General features: G+C 33.7%; 1 protein-coding gene across 2 annotated transcripts in view; it reads right to left on the bottom strand.

Moving 5' to 3' along the window:
• The window catches only part of LOC100918898 (leucine-rich repeat-containing protein 37B-like), a 51,779-nt gene that overhangs the window by 26,328 nt on the left and 4,403 nt on the right, over nucleotides 1-21,048 (bottom strand). Inside the window, exons 3-7 of one of the 2 annotated variants that reach the window (XM_031965971.1) lie at nucleotides 18,206-18,277; nucleotides 11,051-11,122; nucleotides 10,073-10,153; nucleotides 1,826-1,897; nucleotides 477-551 (exon numbers count right to left, since the gene is read on the bottom strand). In XM_031965971.1, the coding sequence (XP_031821831.1) occupies nucleotides 477-551; nucleotides 1,826-1,897; nucleotides 10,073-10,153; nucleotides 11,051-11,122; nucleotides 18,206-18,277 (372 nt within the window). The remainder of the gene's footprint in view (nucleotides 1-476; nucleotides 552-1,825; nucleotides 1,898-10,072; nucleotides 10,154-11,050; nucleotides 11,123-18,205; nucleotides 18,278-21,048) is intronic. The other variant, XM_031965972.1, reaches the window with a different exon arrangement.

The raw sequence follows: 21,048 nt of genomic DNA, 5'->3' as shown, positions 1-21,048 counted from the left end.
ACAGAAAAGAGAAGGTTTTTCAGTCAACTTTGCTCCACAGTGACCCTTATTGGTCACATATCAAATGTTTTAATATTGAAAACTGACAAATAAGCTCTAAACAAGAAATAACTGTGGGAATATATCCTTGGAAGCACAATATTGCTTTTTTTTTTTTTTTTATCATTGATCTGGAAGTCTGGAGACTCACAGGTAACTTAAAACCTCCTTTGACCCCATTTTTCAGTTCTAAAAGTTTCACTTCATAAATATGCTATGTACCACTACTGTTGAAAGATAGGGCATTAGTATTTACTGTTAAGAGCTTACCTTGTCATTAAATTTCCACTAATTTTTCTTATTAGGTTTTGGGCCACAATTTACTGTATAACATTATCCAAATCTGTGTAATAACAAACTATGTCATAACAGGGACCTAATGATACATTTAAAAAAAACAAACATCTAACTGAAAATAATATTCACATAATACTTACAGTGTCTGTAACTTGAGGGCTGTCACCAGGATATTCTCGATGGTCATAAGTGGTACTTCTGTTCTACTTATATCCCTAGAAGAAAAATAAAACTATGAATTCAAATATGGAAATTCTGTACTTTCAAGATAGTTAAGAAAATGTCATTTTCTCAATTGCTGATATTCTATAAAACAAGCAGTTTCAAGAGCTTATTTTCTGTCAAAGAAATTCCTAGATATAGCCTATAAACTAGTTAATCAAAATAATTTTAAATTTTAAAAAATTTATAAATATTTGTCCCTTTACCTTGAAATTGTATATTATAAAGAGACCTGCAAACACCTCAAATTTCTCATTCCCTATCATTTTATTCTTTCCTATGATGAGTGATATAATTTTTAGAATCTAAACCACATCCCTGTTATAATGACAGTTTCTCCATCCACTTGGTTTCCTTTTCATTCATATGTCTCTAGATATTCTTTAGCACTGCATTCTTCATGCCCATTAATGTTACTGACATTTATAACCTCAGTGCTCTCCTCACTTCCTATATCCAGTGAGTGTAAGGCAAATGGTTTCTATCTCCACATCCATCCATATTCCACCTTCTCTCCACCTACATAGCCACCACTCTAGTCCAAATCCTCATCACTTCCTGCCTGGACTATTTCAATAGTTTTCTCCAAGTCTTTCTCCACTATTATGCATCCTTCACATATAATTTTCCTAAAGTACAAGTTTGACCATGTGATGTCCCCTTCCTCTTTCAATAACACTGGGGACTCCCTAGCATTAAAGATAAATTCGTCTGTTCAACATTTAAAGCCCGATTCATAACCTAGTCCCATTATCTTCAAGACTAACATTCCCCCTCTTTTTACATACTCTCTATATATTCTAGCCTGTACATGCTCCCTTCTTAATGCTTTTTTACAGCCTTTCCCCATGGCTGGTATGTACTCTTACCTCCACCTCTTCAAGCTCAGCACCACCATGAATTTGTATGAAGCCTGTGGGGCATTCCCTTATATCTGTTTTAGATTCAACTATTCATGCCAGGTTGTCTCTTGGGTGTATGTAAATTCCGTGAAAGCAGAAATTTCACAAATTCACTTTTATCTTTGTATCCACAATGACTGGCATAGCACCTGGCAGACAGCAAGTATCTAATAAATGAATGTTGACTGTTTTCCCCCTAAAAGTCACTCTTTATTTTAAAATATCTTTTATAAGAGCCTTTATTAAATGACTTCTTAGCTTATGTACATGACAAATTGGTTTTTGGTGCTTTTATCAAGCAAAGAATAGTAGAATGAATCTAAGGCAAAGGTGAATCATGAATTTATGTCTTATTAAATACTTACAAATATTTCAGTGATGGCAATTGGGGAAAAAAACTATCTTCAATGGTTGACAAAGGATTATCACTGAGAATTCTGAAAAAAATAACAAAATGAAATTAAAATGAACAGTTTCAATAAATATTAATAGAATTTTAGATTAATTAGACCCATTTGGGGAAGGGACAATACAGTACTATTATAGCTGCCTGAATTAGAATGTGTTCTACTCACAAGAAATCTCACAATTGCTTTTTTGCCCTTTAGCATTCTGTCTTTAGGAATCATTTTAGTATTTAGACGATGTTGAAGAGAAATAGAGAAGAAGAAGAAAAGAGGAGGAAGAAAGCAAAAGATGCGGAGAATGATTAAAAGCTGCAAAGAAGATGGATGCTGGAAAACTTATGCCATAGGGGGGGAAAATTAGGTTATAGAAAATTATATAGGGGAAATCTTAAAGACTTTTTCAGATCTTGTTAAGTTGGATCTATATATGAAAGACCATGTACAAATCTAGGCTGACACAAGAAACTAGGACCTTACTCCCTGCTTTTTCCTTGTCTACGTGGGAGAAAGTAGGGATTTAGATTTGAAAATTGTGGAACTCCGAATCACAAAATAAAAAAAAAAAATCAAAGCCAATGACAGGATTTTTTGACAAATAGTCATTACTTGAATAATAATCAACCACAAGCTTAGGCTTCAAAGAGTAAAATCAAGAGATATATGGAACATTTACTATGAGCCAGAACATGATTATCCACAGAGACTCATTTCCAGTAACCAGGAAAAAGAGTTAAGTTAGTGCCAGAATGCATTAGAGCTGTCCTTGCTTATTGACAAGTAAACTTTAAAAGAAAAAAAAATTAAGTCAAAAATGAGTTCCAGGTGTTAAACTGGGAAAATACTTTGCTGGCAGCTCAGACAGAAATATACTTTTTCTGCATTTTTTTAATCTTTAAAGAATTTTAATATTATTCATTCATTCATTCATTAACTACAGGAGAATATAAACTGCTCCTTAATGGTGTGGATAATTTTGTCCAAACCAAAAACCAAAAAAATCCCTGCCTTGGACATTATTCAAGAAATAAAATCATTATAAATTTCTTTTTGAAAAACATAATAACAACGAGGTTTAGGTATTAATTTTAATTCTGAGGACAGTATGATTCAGAATTGTTGTTTTTACAGTCTTTTACTTATTTGGGGTATCCTATGACCTATTCCATTTGCTGTTTTTGTTTTTTCTTTCCAATAATTATTTCCCATGCTAAAATCTTTTATCCAAGGTCATTATAGATTTAAGAAGAGTACTATAGCCCTATAAGCATATAAAATGGAAATAAATCCCTTGAGAATTAAGTCTTGTAAATGAGAAACTATGCCTACACAGGTAAAGCTACTTGCCCAAAGTTAAAGCATGGAGAGGCAAGGAGAGTCTATCTTATAATGTTTCTAATCATCTACAATGTTTCCTAAGTACAGTCGAACACAACTACTCTTGCTTCTTATAATACTGTTGAAAATCTGTATTCTTGATTTTGTTATACTACTTTGTTACATATTTGTCAAAGCAATTTCTGCTCTAAATGGATCTCTAAATATGTTTTTATTGGTAGTAAATCAGTCAATACTTGCCTTATGTGCAAGGTGAAGGTAGCTACTTTATTTTTTTTTTTGGTCCTTTTCCATAATCACCTTCATCCCAGATTCCAAGATTTGTTTGCTTCATCACATTCTATTAACTGCACAACCATCACCCTCCATAATATTTCATTTTCTGCCTATCCTATCCTACCAGCACACTTTTCTTTCTTAACTAGACTTTCCCTCACTTTATAATGATATTGTAATATCATAGGCTTAAAGGGACCGTAGAGGACAGTTAGTCTAACCCTCTCATTTTACAGATGAGGAAACCAGAGTTCAGGAGGTTATATTTTACCAAGGTCAAGAGGGTTGCAAGGTATAGGGGACTGGGATCTGAATCCAGATCTTCAAACTCCAGATGCAGCAGAATCTCCATTGCATTATTAGGCAGTTGGGTTTCCACGTATAACAACTTGGACTTTTTCCCTAGTACATTTCATTCCTTTTTCCAGTTTGCTAAATTTTGCCAAAACTATCCTGTAATTCAGACTTTGCCTAATTTAACATTCTTCATATACTCGATTAACAAATTTGATGCTTTTTACCTAGGCTAATGTAACAAATGTAACTGGCTCTAGGACTTCAGGCCTGAATCATGCCAACTGGATTATTTTGGACATGATAAGTAGAATGGATAAAAGAATGAGTTGTTATCACACTAGCCATGTCTATAGAGAATCCTAGGACCAAGCATGGAGAAAGCACCTTCTTCTCTGGGAGAGTTACCCAGGAAGGGATGAGTAGTCAGGGACAAATGAGGGATTCAGATGTTTCTGTTCTACTCTTGTCCTGAAAAGAGTCGCTCAAGAAAGTCTGAAAATGTAAGAACTAGAGGTGGGACAATCCAACAATTGGAAAGCTAACTTATCTTTACTAAATACATTTATCAAATACTGCTTATTAAATTAAAACAATTCTGAGATATCACCTTATCCCTAGTAGAGTTGCTATACTGACAAAAAAGATGATGACAAATGCTAGGGGTGGATGTATGTAAATGTGTATGGGTGTATGTGTATATATACACACTAATGCATTGTTGATAGTCATTAACAGGTAAACTAATGCATTGCTGGTGGAGTTGTGAATTAGTTCAACCATCTTCTAAAGCAATTTGGAACTGTGCTCAAAAAGTTATGAAACTATCTTTTGATGCATATCCTTTGATCCAATAATATTGCTATCGGTCTATGCCCCAAACAGATCAAAGAAAGAGGAAAAAGACCCATATGATTATAGCAGTATTTTGTGTGGTGTCAAAGAACTCTAATGTGAAGAGATGTTCATCAGTGGGACTGAACAACTGTGGTGTGTGAATGTGATAGAATGCCATCATCTATCTTGCTATTGCAAGAAATGATGAAGGGAATGGTTTCAGGGAAGACTTGTATGAACTGACACAAAGTAAAGTGAGCATAATCAGGAGATTACTTTATACAATAACAATATTATAAATATTATAAAGATGATCAATATTTTAAGATAAGTCTTAACTGTGCTCAACAGTGACCATCTATAATACATCCACCTTCAGATAAGAGAGCCAATAGATTCAAGAGTGCATACTGAAGCATTTTTTTTCTTTTTTGACATGATTAACAAAGTTTTTGCATGGCCATATTTGTTATGATTTTTGTTTTTCTTGCTTTATCAACAGGTGGGGGAAGAGTAAGAAGGCAGAAAATTAGGACCTGAAAATAAAACTGAATTTAAAAAAAAATACTATTCATTATACCCAATGTTAATTGTTCGAGTAATTTAGCAGAAAACAAAAACAAAAATCAAGGGTCCACTCCATACTTCCTTATATTTTCAACTATGATTCTTTTATGTTCTCCTCTTTGTCAAGATTTAAGGTAGGCAAAAGGGAGAGTGAGCTGCCAATACTGGGAACTATTTATGCAGCCTGGTAGTAGGGATTCTTACTGCTGCTCTTTTTTGGAACCCAAAAGCTAGTTAGTGGTGGGTTTAAAGTCATAGAATAATAGACAATTAGAGCTGGAAAAAATTTTAGAAAACATTTGTACTGACCCCCTCATTTTACTGATGAGGAAACTGAGGTAGAAATTCTCTCCTAAATTATTTTTAAGTATATTTGTTTTTAGCCTGTGACAATTTTTGTCTTTATACCTTCTACTGAATATTATGGGGGCAACTAAATGGGGCAGCTCACAAAATGAGGGAATATTTCTTACCTGCTATTTTTTTTCCTCCAAATCCTTCTACACAGGTCCAGACAGATGGGCTACGTTTCCTCTCTATTAACTGAGGAGACAGAAAAGAATTGAGGACTGAAGCATGTCACCACTGTCCTGCATATATTGAAATCCTAGCAGCTTCAGCTGAAAAAATGTCCTAAGCATGTAGGGAAAATCAATTTTAAACAGGACAAAACCCAAAACTATCTATACTAACATTTTTGGGGGCATGAAAAATTGAAGACAGTTGGTCAGAGAAAGAGACAAAATGATCTTAAATATGTCCAAAAGTTTCAGAAGAAATTAACCTTTCCCCCTTTTTTATCTACATAGGTACATAAGAAAATGACTTCTCACACAAGATAATATTCTAAGATATGATTGTAAACACCCTTTCTCAGGAAAAGAGGTTACTGATTCTGAAATAATCATCCTGGATAAATATGCATTAATTCCCTGGAAAGAACATTGGCAAACAAAGCCTTTTTGTTCAACCAAATTAGTTGATTTAAAAAAAATTGGTTTCACTGACCAATAAATAGAAATTTGGAATGTACAATGGTCATTCATATGACTTTGAATGTTAATAGCTTTAGGCTACTTGTAATTGTACTCAAATCATCTTTGGGGCCTATATTTTTAGCAAAGAACTGATTTCCAAGTATTCAAATAACATAAGAATTAAGAATAGCTTACAAAAAAGCTGAAATGCCAATGACATTTGGACACTATAACAAAGGAATGTATAGAGAGGCTGTATGGGAAACAAGCCATGTTAAAAATTTTGGGCTAATTTGTAGTGGCCCAGTTATATTTTCAATTCAAATCTGAAAGACTATCAAGTCCATTACCGTGTGTATGTATGTATGTATGTATGTATATATGGTTATCACAGATTCAGATAGACCATCAAGTTCATTACCCTGAATGATAAAAGTCTTAAAAGTTATATTAAATATGAAGGTCAGAAGAAAGACTATAAAAAATTCTTAAGACTTTTTTTTTAAGCTGCCATGTTAAAGAAGTTCAAAGAATAAAGAACTGAGGAAGAAAATGTGAATCTTTTCTAACATGAATATTAGTAAAATTTAGTTACTTGGAATAATCCCCATGTGTTGGCGACATTGAGACTTCTAAATTATTACAAATGAAACAGAGGAAAATGTTTAATATATCCTACACTATACCAAGGGATAGCCTAGATCTTGGTCATTTGTTTGTAATATTCATGTTTTACTATATGTAGAAGCTGTCAGGATTCCTTTACATTCTTTTAAAGTTTTTAACTCTTAAGTGTTTCTACTGCTTTCCAAAAGGAAACTGACACCAAGCGATTGCTTGGGGATTGGAATATCAACATAAATACTGTTCAGTTTGGCAAAAATAATAAATTAGAAAAATTTGCTATCTGGTGAGTGGCTTTGTAATATGAAGTGTTTGTCTTAATATAGAGTCAGCTTAATATAGACACAGCTTCCAGCCTTGTCAAATGAGAAAGGTTTTAAAGCATTGCAAAATATTTAAAAACACTATATAAACATAATGTATTATTAATATTACTCAGCATAGTCACAGACTGCTGGAAAAACAGTAGCAGGCAGGCCAAACTTGGTGGCTGGTAATTAGATAGAAGAGGAGAAAGGGGCAATCTTTTAGCTGATGCCTTAGGGCAGACTGAGGTTATGAGATAGGCATAATCATCAGGATTTTTGAATGATAGCTTTAGATCAAAAAGACTGTGCATTATGAACAACTCTGCAAGTCCTCTCTCTCTCACACACACACACACACACACACACACACACACATTCTCTCTTTCTCTCTGTCTCTCTCTCTCTCTGTCTTTCTCTCTCTGCTGTCTATATCATCATCAGAGAATTAGAATGACAAGAATAGATCAATCAGAATCTAACTCATCACTTTCACAAAATGATCACAACTGTTGAACTGGCAATTTTACTAGAGAGAGAGAGAGAGAGAGAAATTTTTTTTTTTTTTTAATTAAAGCTTTTTATTTAGAAAACATGCATGGGCAATTTTTCAACATTGACCCTTGCAAAGCCTTATGCCCTCCTCCCCACCCCTTCCCCTAGATGGCAGGTAGTCCAATACATGTTAAATATATTAAAGTATATGTTAAATACAATATATGTATACATATTTATACAGTTATCTTACTGCATAAGAAAAATCAGATCAAAAAGTAAGGAAAAAAAAAACTGGGAAAGAAAACAAAATGCAAGCAAACAACAGAAAGAGTGAGAATGCTATGTTGGGTCCACACTCAATTCCCAAAGTTCTGAGAGAGACAAAGAATTAAATAAGACTGTTTTGAATTTTCTCTCATTTTCAACGCCCAGAGATCAGGGTACCACAGAAAAACAATATGGAATCCGGTTGTTTGCAAGGCAAAGTGAGGTAGAGAAAAGAAAGGTAGAATCAGAAAGAATGGGTTAAAGCCCCAATTCTATTACCACGAATATATTCCTTAATTTTTCTGAACCTTAGTTTCCTCATTAGAAAAATGGGGGAATAATACCTATACTATATACTCACAAAGATATCACAAGGATTAAATTGGATAAATAATTTGAAAGGACTTTGAAAATTATAAAATATTATAAAATGCAAATAGTTTATGCCTGTATATCTTTTCAAAGTATTAGATTTTAGTTTTTATGACCATGAAGATTGCTCTTCTGGGAACCACTACATTAGCTGAAAAATTCAAAGATAAGTCATCAGTCTGGGCCTGTGTAGTAGGTTAATGAAGGAGAAGCACTTTTAAGCCAGAAAAAAATATACTTGGTATTAAGGAGTAACTAATACTATTGGTTTTTCAAATTATATTTCAGTTCTAATTTCAATGGAAACATAAATGATCATTGTTACCATTAAACCATTAAAGAAATAATAAAAAATTGTATTAATTTAATAAGCTATTAAATCTTAAAACTGCACTAAGGATTTGGGGATATCCTATATATATGTGACATATATTTGATTTGGGTTTTAGGCATCTAACAAGATGCCTACCAAGATGGTCCTTTGGCTTAAGTAATTCTAACTTGTTCATATGACATTTGCTATTCACTGATGCCAGGTAACACATTCATCAGGTAGCAATTACTTAATGCTTGATCATTGCCTTTTTTAGATATTAAGATCATGTTTTTCTACCTTTCAAGAAAACCTCTTATGGTATGTACCTGTATGGAAAAATGTAGGTTCAACTTAGCCTCTATTGGAGAAGTTTGCCTTAAGAAAAATAAGAGGTTTTCACATTTCACTATAGAAAACACAACCACCTAAGGTAAATTTGTGTATTATTTTGGCTGCAAATCAAAGTAAGGATCATCCTTCTGTCAAATTTTATTTTTAAAGATCTTTACTAATCTTTTGCAAATATCTGCACATTAGCTAGGGATTTAGTTTTCTTTAGTCTACAAAGTCCAAGAATCAAAATTTATAATTAAAATTTATTTTTCTCTACCATAGCTAGTTATAATTCTTGAAAATTGCAATTTAGCTAATTTATTCTTTTCCATTTTGGAAATTCTTTATAAAATGAAGGCAAAAACAATAGATGTGCAGTAGTGTCCTTTTCTAGTTATTGTGTACTTAATAAATATGAAAAAATAACCTCTGGAAGATATTACAAATAAACTCAGTTTATAGACCTCAAATTATGTGTGATATTTCATAATGGTAGAGCAAGTTTTGAAGACAGTGATGTCAATGATTTCTTGGTAATATGTGCAGAAGATGTAGTGTCTCAACAACGGAGAAAGATAATTCACGGACATTGTGTAGAGTTTTGTTTAGTTTAAGGAACTCTTTTTTCTTTATAATGCAACAGAATCTTAATAGTTGATTGGGTATAACATGTAGCCATCATTTCAATCAAGTGTTTTGTGTATGCTTAGCAAGCTTTGTATTTTACAAACATTCTTGCATACAAATAGATTTGTATTTTGCATTGGACCAAATGATGAGATCCAAAAATATGCCACGTAAAATGTTCAAATTCTCTGTTCAAATTCTTTGAAGTCCATTTCTTCCCAACCCGATTTAGTGACATGGAGTCAGACACTGAATTCTAAAATGCCACAAACATGTTTCAAAAAAGCAAAACAACTTGACCATTACTACAATGCTATAACTACCATGGGAAGATTGGCTCACCAATTCTAAAGGCTTGCATTGAGCAAAGGTGGGAGTATTTTATACAATGAAAAATTAAATTTATGAATTGGACAAGTTTATTATTAGCCTCTTTGTACCTTAGTTTCCTCATCTGTAAAATGTACACTATGACAGTCTACCTCTCCACAGTTCTTGATGGGACTAAAATATAACTAACTAAAGAAGGTACAAAATCTAGTAAATAATTTTTACACATCTATTTTATTATACTTACAACTTTTGGAAAAACTGCAATCCATGCCAGGTTTGAAATACTCCATAACTGAGTTCTTTGAGTAAATTGCAACCAAGGTTTCTATGAAAAGATAAAAACAAAAATATCTTCTTTCAGTGAATTTATTGGCATTAATTAACTCTATTAACATTAATTTAGTTACGATTTAATTAGCACCCACTAGGCACATGCTACTGTATAAGGCATCATTTGCTTATAATAATCTTAACTCTACAATTAACCAGATATGTAAATAGGGCAAGTCATTTCACTTCCTTGGTAAATTAATTTTACTCTATCACAAAACCATTGAAATAGATGACAGTCTCCTTGGGACTGTTCTTACTTCTGAAATAAGGGAAAGGGATGAGGTGGGCTGGATAAGCTCAAAAGTCACTTCTAGTTCTAAAATTATATGATTTGCATTTTCATATTCACACATATAGTAGCAGAATGAACTCTCAGAGAGAAAGCCTAGAATTGCCAGGTAGAAACTCTCCCTTTCTTGAAGTCTTACTTCAAGTATCCACTAGAGAAAATCCTATCTTAAATTCTCCAATTGCTAGTATACTTCCTAGTACAGAAAATATATTTGTGTATATTTTGCATTTACTTATGTTCATATTGTTTCTTCCCAATCAAATGTAAACTCCTTGAGGCAAGGAAAATTTCATTTTTGTCTCTGAATTATCCCCAGGTCTTAGCATACCTGTTACACAGTAGATACTTGTTGAATGAATGAAAGCACTAACTAAAATAACTGCTGATTATTTATTAACAAAATAATTGTTGATCTTTGTTTTTCTAATGTAATTTCTCCAGTATAAATTTTTTACTATTCATTTTAATTATAGATTTTTCAGTAGTCTATCAGTTTTCCACTAATAAAATTTTAATTCTCTTTTAAGATGAATAGCAAAAATTCTAGAATCATTTTATGGAAACATTTTCAATTTAAAATAAACACTTGTAACTTACAAAAACTGCAAAAAAGGTAATGGTTCAAATGCACGACTCTCTATAACATGGATTTTATTGCAGGATAAATCCCTATAAAAATTAAAAGGAAACAAATTCAAGCTTTCAATAGCGATGATTAGACTACTGCTTCAATTAATTAGCTGGCTATTTTTTTTTAAAGCTGGCTATTTTTGTTAGACATCTAATTTAAATGAATGCATTATATTATTTAAAATATTATCTTTTTGGTCAATAAGTAATTTCCATTCAATAATTTTATAATTGTTAGCTTATTCTTTTAGGACAAAATTTTGACTCCCTTTCCTCCTTTTCTATTTCTTTAGATATCATCAACAATGGGATTTGCAAACAAAGGTTTTAACTGCTATAGATGATAATTACTTGAAGCTAGGAGAATTAACTAAATGATATCTTAAGATATCTTTCCAATTATATGAGTCAAAGAACTATCACACTATGCAAATCTGATTTCTTGCTCTTAAAGAGAAATTTCCAAATTAATATCGTTCAATCAGTTTCTCTTTTGTGTAGCTCCATATGCCTATGGGTGTAGGTGATTATCAAGAAAAATGAGGTAGAAAAGTTACTTTTCCAACTGTTAATAGGTATTTTTTCAGACAGAATCATAGAATTTCAGAGTTGGAATGGATCTTTGGACCAGCAAGTAGTCATTTGGTCTTTGTGTGAAGACTTCCAATGAATTCTTTAAAATTCATGATTTTTCAAGATAACACCCTCGATTGCTGGTTAGCTGTGGATATATTTTCCTACCATGAAGCACAAAATGCCTCTTTGGAATTCTTGCCATAACTCCTGAATATGTCCCTCCCAGGGTCAAAACAGAATAAAACTATTATCTTGTGCACCTGACAGCCTTTCAAAAATTTGGAGATATCTATTATGTTCCCTGTAAGTCTTCTTTTATTTAGTATAAACATCCTCTGTTCCTTTAAACTATACTCACATGGAATGAACTTGTAGCCCAACAGTATTCTGATTGCCCTGCTCTGGATATGTTTGTAAATGTTCTTCTAAAATGTAGTGTCCAGAATTGAATACAATACTGTTGATGTGACCATATTAACATATAGCAGGACTGTTACCTATTACCTCTAAGACATTCTACCTATCTGAAAACAGTCTAAGATATCACTTCAAATTTAAACTGGGACCTGGAAAACCACCTTAATTTAGAAAGATCAAGGTCATTCCCTGCATCCTGGGTCATTACCAGTCATCTTGACTTTAGTCTCACCACTAGACTTCAATGACTTTGAAGTAGAAAATGAGGCTGACAACTTTGCCAAACTCTGCTCCACTTAAATCCAATTTACTCACATGCCATCATTCTTGTGATATCTTTTAGTCCTCTTCGAAAATCAAGGACAAACAACAAAATATCACTAATGGCAGAAACTAGGCATTGACCCACACTTAACACCATATACCAAGATGGTCAAAGATGACACCAAGATGACTTTACCAAGATAAGGTCAAAATGGGTTCATGATCTAGGCATAAAGAATGAGATTATAAATAAATTGGAAGAGCATAGGATAGTTTACCTCTTAGACCTGTGGAAGAGGAAGGAATTTATGACCAAAGAAGAACTAGAGATCACTATTGACTACAAAATAGAAAATTTTGATTATATCAAATTGAAAAGTTTTTGTACAAACAAAACTAATGCAGGCAAGATTAGAAGGGAAACAATAAACTGGGAAAACATTTTTACAGTCAAAGCTTCTGATAAAGGACTCATTTCCAAAATATATAGAGAATTGACTCTAATTTATAAGAAATCAAGCCATTCTCCAATTGATAAATGGTCAAAGGATATGAACAGACAATTTTCAGATGATGAAATTGAAACTATTACCATTCATATGAAAGAGTGTTTCAAATCACTATTGATCAGAGAAATGCAAATTAAGACAACTCTGAGATACCACTACACATCTGTCAGATTGACTAGAATGACAAGGAAAGATAATGCGGAATGTTGGAGGGGATGTGGGAAAACTGGGACACTGATGCATTGTTGGCGGAGTTGTGAACACATCCAGCCATTCTGGAGAGCAATTTGGAATTATGCCCAAAAAGTTATCAAACTGTGCATACCCTTTGATCCAGCAGTGTTTCTACTGGGCTTATACCCCAAAGAGATACTAAAGAAAGGAAAGGGACCTGTATGTGCCAAAATGTTTCTGGCAGCCCTGTTTGTAGTGGCTAGAAGCTGGAAAATGAATGGATGCCCATCAATTGGAGAATGTTTGGGTAAATTGTGGTATATGAATGTTATGGACGAAACGACCAGCAGGATGAATACAGAGAGGATTGGCAAGACTTACATGAACTGATGCTGAGTGAAATGAGCAGGACCAGGAGATCATTATATACCTCAACAATGATACTGTATGAGGATGTATTCGGATGGAAATGGATTTCTTTGACAAAGAGAAGATCTCACTTAGTTTCAATTGATCAAGGATGGACAGAAGCAGCTACACCCAAAGAAAGAACACTAGGAAATGAATGTAAACTGCTTGCATTTTTGTTCTTCTTCCAGGGTTATTTATACCTTCTAAATCCAATTCTCCCTGAGCAACAAGAGAACTGTTCGGTTCTGCACACATATATTGTATCCAAGATCTACTGTAACCTATTTAACATGTATAGGACTGCTTGCCGTCTGGGGGAGGAGGTGGAGGGAGGGAGGGGAAATATCGGAACAGAAGTGAGTGCAAGGGATAATGTTGTTAAAAATTACCCTGGCATGGGTTCTGTCAATAAAAAGTTATTTAAAAAATATATGTATCACTAGCTTTTCTGCTTATCATTTCATACAATTGACTCATATCAAGCTGTCAGGATATTAAAACAAATCAAGATTTTTTTCAGGCAAATTTCTATTTAATCTTACCTTTTTTCTTAAAATTTTATATTCAGAATCACTCTAATTTTATTATTCCCTAGACCACAATTTTTAATCTTTTCCCCCATAAGAATAGCATGAAAGGTTTTATTATAAGTTTTGCTAAAATATAGATAAATTTTAACTATAGCATTACTGATTTATCAGTTTAGCTATGCTATTTTTTTTTCAGGAAAATAAAAAGGTTAGTCTGATGTGACTGTTCTTGATAAAGCTAAATTACATTTTTGTATAACCTTTTTCCACTCACTAGTCATCTCTTTAATAATACGTTCAAAAATTTTGCTAAGAATTGAAATCAAGCTCACTGGGTTATATTTGGGAGAACCCATTTTCTTTCTTTCTTGAAAATTATTATGGCATCTTTCATTCTCTGTAATTTTCAAGAAGGCTTTGAAACCAGAACCCAGTCAGTATTCTGGAGAGCAAGCCTGAATGGATGTGGAGAGGATAGCCAGCAAAATTCCTCCTAAGACGACAGTGGCTCTTATAAATGTTCTAGGGGGGCTCTGAAGGTAAAACAGGCTGACATGAGCCATCCCACTAGCTTTGAAGAAATCAGGACTCTACTCAAAGGACATGCCAGCACTTGGTGCACACACCCCAAGAAAGGATGGTCAGTGGCAGGTCCCCAGACAACAAGAGACATATCAGGACCATAAAGGAACTCATTCCATCCAAGGGTACAAGAGAAGTTGAAGCCTGGACCTGACTTAACAGTCTCAATTCAGGAATTAAAACTAGCAATATGAATAAACAGAAAACATTGATGGAGAAAATTTATGGACTCAGGGATGTTTTGTAATGCCAGAGAAACTGAGGCAAAATAGAGATTAGAGAGTATTTAATATTTTATTTGAAAGGGAGAGATTTACTGGGACCAAATGGATCCATGGTTTGGTCCCAGGGCTGAATGAAACTATAGTCTCCTTATAACCTATAACCTAAAGATATAAAACCTTCACCTCATCAACCATTTAAGAGGGAATGATTATAGCCTGGGGCTTTGGGGCAGAGCAACTGAGGTAGACCTTTATCTCATCAAACATTAAGAGGGAAAGGTTATAACCTAAGGTAGAATAACAATAGGACAATTTGAGAAACTGGGTCATGACATTAAAAGGCAACTTTGGCACAACACTTCAGAGTCACTACAAGGAAAACCTTGTGTCTTAGGATCTAAGGTTCATAAGATTTAACAATTCCTGGAAGAGATAAAATAAGAAGTAAAAAGGGTAATTATAAATGAAATGACAGCGCTAAAGGAAATAATTGGAAGAAGAGGAGCTTGATATGGGAAGACTGTGATAGATTATTTACCAGGTTTGCTTTTTCCTCCTACCTCCCACCCCTCCCACCCCTGCATCTCAAGAGTCAGGATGATTTTCCTTTAAAAGGCAACAAATCTGTTTTTGGGACTTGACTGGTCCAGAGGTAAGGCAAGGCTCAAGCACTTTCCTTGATGCAAGTTCCTAATAACCTCTGGGGGTATGATGCAATTCCTCCATAACAAAAAAGACGCATCAATGGGGGGTTGGGGCTTTTTAGAGTTAGTGGTTGGTCCAAGACTGTGATAGTAACCTCATTCTGCCCTAGTGAACAGAGCACATTTCCATAAGAAGACAAAAGAAGCTACATATACTCAAAAGTCCTGGAGCATCCTTATCGAATATAATTTCTATATTATGTCCAAGTAAATATTTTTAACTGAAGAATCAATCAATCCATCAACATTTATTAAGTTCATACTAAATGCCAAGTTTTATGTGATAAGCACTGTTATGCCAAAGTTCCCTTTTGATGTCCTGAACTAGTTTTCCCATTGTCCTATTTAGTTACTCTGCTGCAGGTTATAATCTTTCCCTCTTAATGTTTGATGAGATAAAAGTTAGGTTATCCCCACCCAGGTACCTCCCCCATTATGTCATTGTTCTTGTTATCCTATAAAAAAGCTTGCCCTCTGATACTTAGGGCTGGACTCTTTGAGATGATAGTCTCTTCTTGCCCAGGGACCAAACATGGATCCCTTGGTCCCAGTATCTCTCCATTTAATAAACTATTGAATTGGTCTCTAATCTCTGTCTTGCTCAGGTTCTCTGGCATTACAACACTAGAGAGACAAAAAAGGAAAGACAATTCCTGCCCTTAAGGAGCTGACCTTCTAAAAGAAGAGACTATATACAAAACAAATGTATGCAAAACAAGTTATCTACAGGATAAACAGGAAAAAACCAAGAGAAGGAAATAGATTTAAGAGGGCTAGGAAAGGCTACCTATAAAAGATGGCATTTTAGATAAAGCTTAATGTAGCAGAGGAGTGAGAAGGTTCCAGGCATGGGGAAACCTAGAGAGAAGTCAAAGAGCTGAGAGATAAGGAGGACAGTATCCTTAGATCTGAAAATATGTGATGATTAAGGTATTTAAAGACTAGAGCACTAGGACAGGGCTCTAGTCCTGTATGAAGGGCTTTGAATACCAAACAGATTGTATTTGATCCTAGAGTTACTAGAGTTATTGAAGAAGGAAGTGTTATGGTCAGACCTGAGTTTTAGAAAGATTACTCCCAAGATAGAATGGAGGATGGACTGGAGTGTTAGGAGACTTGGGGCAAGCAGCCCCATCAGCAGGCAATTGCAACAGTCCATCCTGAGATGATAAAGGCAGTGTCAGAAGAGAGAAGACATATTGAAGAGATGTTGCAAAGGTAAAATTGACAGGCCTTATCCATAGAATGAAGGTGAGAGATAGCAGAGTCAAAGATAACTCCCAAGGTTGCAATTCTGAGGGACTACCTTCTATAGTCATGTGGTAGATAAGAGGGGTGAAGGGTTTAGGGCAGATGATAAGTTCTGTCTTAGATTTAGTTTCAGACATTTACTGAAATCTAGTCTGAGATGCCTAAAAGGCAGTTGGAGATGTGAGACACAGGAGGTAAGCAGAGAGATTGGGGCAAAATAGGTAGATTTGAGAATTGTCAGCACAACGATGGTAATTAAATCCATGGGAGCTGTTGAGCTCACCAAGTGAAATAATGTATAAAGGGAGAATGAGGGACCAAGGCAGAATCTTTCAGGACATCCATGGATAACAGGGTGTGCTTTGGGTGAAGATCTAGCTAAGGAGACAGAAAAGGACTTATATAGGTAGAAGGAGAACTAGGAAAGAGTGGTGTATCAAAAATCTAGAGAGAAAAGAGTATCAAGGACCAGAAGTTGAGCAATAGTTAATCTGATAGCTATACCTCAGAGTAAACAGTGATTTAGAGCATTTTTTCAAATGACTAAAGATAACTTTGATTTCTTCTTCTGAAAACTGCTTGTTCTTATCCTTTGACCATTTATCAATTGGGGAATGGTTCTTATTTTGATAAATTTGGCTCAGATCCCTATATATTTTAGAAATGAGACTTTTATTAAAAAAATTTTTCACTCCAGTTTCCTATTTTCCTTTTAATTTTAACTGCATTGATTTTATTTGTGCAAAACCTTTTTAATTTCATGTGACTGAGATCTTTTTTCATTATTTTCCTTGCTATTGTTAACCTTTTGTTCTTCCTGATAAACTTTATCTTTTCTTTTGCTTTTCTTTGTATTGCCAGTGATAAAAGGAAGTTTTAACAATTCCAGATTCCAGATATCAACTTATACTACAAAGCAGTGATCATCAAAAATATTTGATTTGATAATACTGACATTTAAAATAAAAAAATTTAAATAGTTATTATGAGTAGTAGAACAAATAAAGTGCACAACAGATAGAAGGAAATGAACTATGATCTCAAAGATCCTTTCAACTGTGATAGGAGCTCATTTGAAAAAAAAACTGCTAGAAAAACTAGAAAGTATTAAGTTAAATTGAGCTTAATCAAGATTTGCATAATTAATAAACTTGAATTAGTAAACTCTAACTGAAGTTACTCTATTACCTGGAACATTCTGGAACATTCTTCAAGTAAAGTTATGAACTTAACTTTCACTCCTCTCTTTTTGCTAAAGTTCATATTTTATATAAATCTTCAACAAATCATTTCTGGACAATGACAAACCAGTTCTCCTATGAATTTTTTTCTTTGAAAGGTAACAAAAATGTCACAGAACCATTCACCTCAGTCATCTGTGCCATTGAGGTTTTTCTTGTATCTTATTTGTTTGATTTAGACGGAAATTTCATAGATATTATATGCTTAAAACATAATCATTACATATTAAGTGACTTACAAATACTGGAGGGACAGCAGGCCTTCAAAGGTATTCTTGTGTAGTTTGTGCAAAGCATTATCCTTGAGATTTCTGGAAAATGAAGAGGTTATTTTTGGGCCAAATGTCAAATTAGGATACCAATTTGTTCAGTGAGAGCTGCTTCCTTTCTGAAAGGCAGCTACCAGAAAGACTATAATCCTGAATTTTATCTCTCATCATTGGGTTGTTCTAAGTTAAATATGGTTAATTCTTACGTTCGAATTTTTATTCAACCTTACTTGTATCTTTCTAGCATCTCTTTTATCTCTTCCTCTAAAACTAGCCTTAATTTTTATTTTCCAATAATGGAGATAAGAAGCAGGATTCTCCCTATGATCCATGCCTGTTATAAATATATATGGATTCTATTTGAAATTCCCAAGCAGAAGTAGTAGCTCTTTAGGGATAGTAACTGAAGCCAACAGATGTTGGTGGCATTGTGTTATTAAAGAGAAATACTGTTTCCACAATGATTAGCTGGTAATAAACCTTATGGTATACTGTCCTAGCTCGACTTAGGTAAATTCAGCCTTCATTAACTGCATTTACAAGCTATCTTCCTGCTGCTAAACTTGTCATTCTTTTCTCCTCAGAAGCAAAGAATAAGTCTATAGAGAAGCAGATAGCAATAGCAAAAATTATGACCTAATTTTTTTCTAGTCCTTCTAAGATTTAACACCTCTGACCTAGATAATTATTTCAAATTTCAACAAAAAACAAGTAAAAACTAGAAAAATTAGAAAAATAAACTAGAAAAAATTTTTTTAAAAAAACTTAAAAAAAATTACAATGGAATACTTAAAAGGAAGAACTTGAACTAAAATTAATTGTGGAAACAAAAACTAGAATGTAATGCATTGATATGTTGGGCCTCAAATACTATTTTAACCCATAAAATTAATAATTTTTAAAAAATATAGGTGATGCAATAGAGCACCAAGTCTAGAGTCAGAAGACCCGAGTTCAAACCTGGCCTCAGACACTTATTAGTTCTGTGACCCTGGGCAAATCACTTCACCCTGGTTGCCTTAGTTTCCTTATTTGTAAAATAATCTGAAAAAGGAAATTTTCCAGTACCTTGGTCAAGAAAACTCCAAATGGGGACAAGAAAAAATGCACAATATTGAAATGACTGAACAACAAGAATAACTAACCAGCTTGAGCCAGAACCAAATCTATATGGTTTCTAAAACTGCTTAAGAGAAAAACACAAGTAGTAAATATTCCCTAAACCAGAAATGAACTCATATTTCACTTGTTGGAATGTTGGGAGTATAGTGGAAAAAGCACTGGCTCAGGAATCTGAAAACTTTAATTTGAATTCTAGATCTGCTAATTAATTAACTTGGGCAACTCAATTCAATTCTCTGGGCTTTGCTCTTTTTTCTCATTTGTAAAATGGGGAGGTAGAATGAAGATTTCTTAGATTCTTTTGGCTTTAAATCCTATGGTTCTATAGCCATCATCTCTTCTATCTCAATATTTAATCAGTTACCAAATACATTTGATTCTATCTCTTTAATATTTCTTGTGTTAATTAGCCTTTTCCTCTCTACTAACAAGTCAAATGGCCTCATCTTTTGATTGGATTATTGTAATAGTCCCCTAATTTATATCCTTGTCTCCAGCCTCTTTAATTAATCTTTCACACAGCCTGTCAAAATGATCTTCCTAATCCATAGGTTTAAACTACCATTGCCTTTGGAGCTTCTATATAGGATAAACTTTTCAGCGTTATATTTGAGGCCCTCTAATCTGTTCTCAACGGATTTTTTTTAGCCTTATTTCATTCTGTTAATTTTGTTTGTGCAAAACCTTTTTTATTTAATGTATTCAAAGATGTCCATTTTGCCTTTCACAATGTTCTCTAGTTTTTCTTTGATCATAAATCCCTCCCTTCTTTAAAGATCTGATAGGTAAATTATCCCTTGTTCTCCTAATTTGTTTATGGTATCATCCTTTATGCCCAAATTATGTATCCATTTGGCTCTATTTTTCTAGCCTTATCCCCGCCTTATCCCCCTTTATTCCCATTATATTCTAGCCAAACTAGACTACTATATGATATTTCTGGATCTTTTCCTGCCCTCTCCTATCTCCATGCATTTGTGCAATCTGTCCTTATTATAACATATCTCTCCTCCTTTGAGGCTTAACTCATGTAATCTCTCTTCCATAGTCTTTCCTCACCTTTAATATTATTTTTAATGTGTTTTTGTTTCTCTCTAATATTTGTGTGGAAGTCAAGATGAAACAGAAATCCTTAAGCTTTCTGCTGTGGGACATTTAAACTGTATATACATTCACACACACACACACACACACACACACACACACACACACATACTTGTTCAGTCACTGCAGTTGTTTCTTACTCTTTATGACCTCATTTTCCAATTTTCTTGGCAAAGATCCTAGAGTGGTTTGCCATTTCCTTCTCTGATTTTACAGATGAGGAAACTAAGGCAAATAAGGTGAAGTGTCAGACACTTCTAATAAGTGTCTGAAACAAGATTTGAGCTCAGGGAAATGAGGCTTCCTGACTCCAGGCCCAATAACTTATTCAGTTGCCATTTAGCTGCCCCACATACATATATCTACATTTTTATATGCTCTTAATATATTCTATATAATACTCTTAATATTCATGTGAATAAAATAATTATGCATTCTCATCATCCTTCCTTATCTGTTTAATATAACGGGAAGCTAAATAAGTAGTTGAGTCATTTACCCTTTTCCTATGCAATTATGACTTTTTATTTTAATCAAATTACTATATTGATTTTTTATTCCAATCATCACAATTAAATTTGCTAAAT

Source organism: Sarcophilus harrisii, chromosome 4 (genome assembly GCF_902635505.1).
Source record: "Sarcophilus harrisii chromosome 4, mSarHar1.11, whole genome shotgun sequence".
In the NCBI taxonomy this organism is placed as follows: Eukaryota; Metazoa; Chordata; class Mammalia; order Dasyuromorphia; family Dasyuridae; genus Sarcophilus; species Sarcophilus harrisii.
Note: the sequence above shows the minus strand (reverse complement) of the source record. Positions and strands in the feature narration are given on the sequence as shown.